The sequence below is a fragment of the Rhea americana genome, unplaced genomic scaffold (genome assembly GCF_003343005.1).
Source record: "Rhea americana isolate MKP2758 unplaced genomic scaffold, rheAme1 scaffold_218, whole genome shotgun sequence".
Lineage (NCBI taxonomy): Eukaryota > Metazoa > Chordata > Aves > Rheiformes > Rheidae > Rhea > Rhea americana.
In genome coordinates, this window is record NW_028186321.1 from 82,729 (window position 1) to 83,787 (window position 1,059).

The window sequence follows — 1,059 nt, forward strand, 5'->3', positions numbered from 1 at the left end:
ACCTGGCAATGCAGAGAGGGAGCAGCACGTGCTCTCTCCCCTCAACTACTCCTTAACTGCAGATAAGGATGCACCATGTTGAGCGTGAACTCGCCTGCACTGGCATTCTGGGCAAACAAGCAGCAACAGGCCTCAAAGGTATGAGCACTAGCTTCCCCCTCAACCTCTATGGCTGGGGGATGGCATGAGCCAGCACCCGCTCCGTCTGCGCTAAAGGCAGCAAAAGTCAGCGATGGTTTGGTGGCAGCACTGGGCAGAGGCAAAGCTCRGTCCTTGCCCTGACTGCCCGTGGAAACGGCCTTCTCACGGCAACCTGAAGGAGGTCCTGTCCTAAGAGGATGCCCTRGAGCATCAGTCGGGCAGGAGGGGGATGGATTCACTAACCGGGCAGGAACTGCCAGAAAAGCCTTAGGAAGGTCTGGTGCTTCTCTGCTGGCAAGTATGAAGAGACCACTCTGGTCTTACCTGGAGTGGTGTAAGGGAGACTTGAGTAGTAGGAGGCCCTAAAACCTTTCCGGGTGACACTGCCATCGCTGCGAAACAGGACGGCCAGTTCATTTCCAGACGACAGGAATTCGTGATGGTTRTTACTGCAAACTGTCCCAAGGAGAGGGCCCCCGGGCAGCCTGCCGTCGTACACCTCGATGGCGTCATATCGGCAGGAGCTGCCTTCCAGCCTGCGGAGTGCAAACAAACGTTGGCTCTGCTTTAGGACTTCATGGAGCCATCTCCAGCCAGGATCCCACATTTATCCCGCTCCACGGGATGGCTTGGCGTGGGGCTACCGCCCCGTAGGACGACGGCCCACACGGGGAGCCGAGAGCTGGGACGCGACGCAGGCGAGCAGGAGCTCTGGCCCCGCTGGAGGGGGAGAGTGGTGCCAAAGGGTCAGGCCAGCAAACCCCTCCAGGTCTCGCGTCCTTCCCTGCCAGGCGCGGCTGGCTAGGTCACCCGCAGGCTCCTGGCGATGGACAAGGACTTGCAAAGCCCTAGGGGCATGTGCCTTCTCCATAGGCTGGGACAGCCCAGCACCATGCCGGTGCGTCCCCAGGAGGCCTG

The 1,059-nt window shown here is 60.2% G+C and overlaps 1 protein-coding gene across 1 annotated transcript in view; it reads right to left on the reverse strand.

The window, feature by feature from the left end:
- The window catches only part of LOC146595681 (scavenger receptor cysteine-rich domain-containing protein DMBT1-like), a 20,033-nt gene that overhangs the window by 13,396 nt on the left and 5,578 nt on the right, over nt 1-1,059 (reverse strand). The window contains exons 5-6 of the mRNA XM_085305286.1: nt 786-1,056; nt 385-677 (exon numbers count right to left, since the gene is read on the reverse strand). Coding sequence (XP_085161412.1) covers nt 385-677; nt 786-1,056 — 564 coding nt within the window. The remainder of the gene's footprint in view (nt 1-384; nt 678-785; nt 1,057-1,059) is intronic.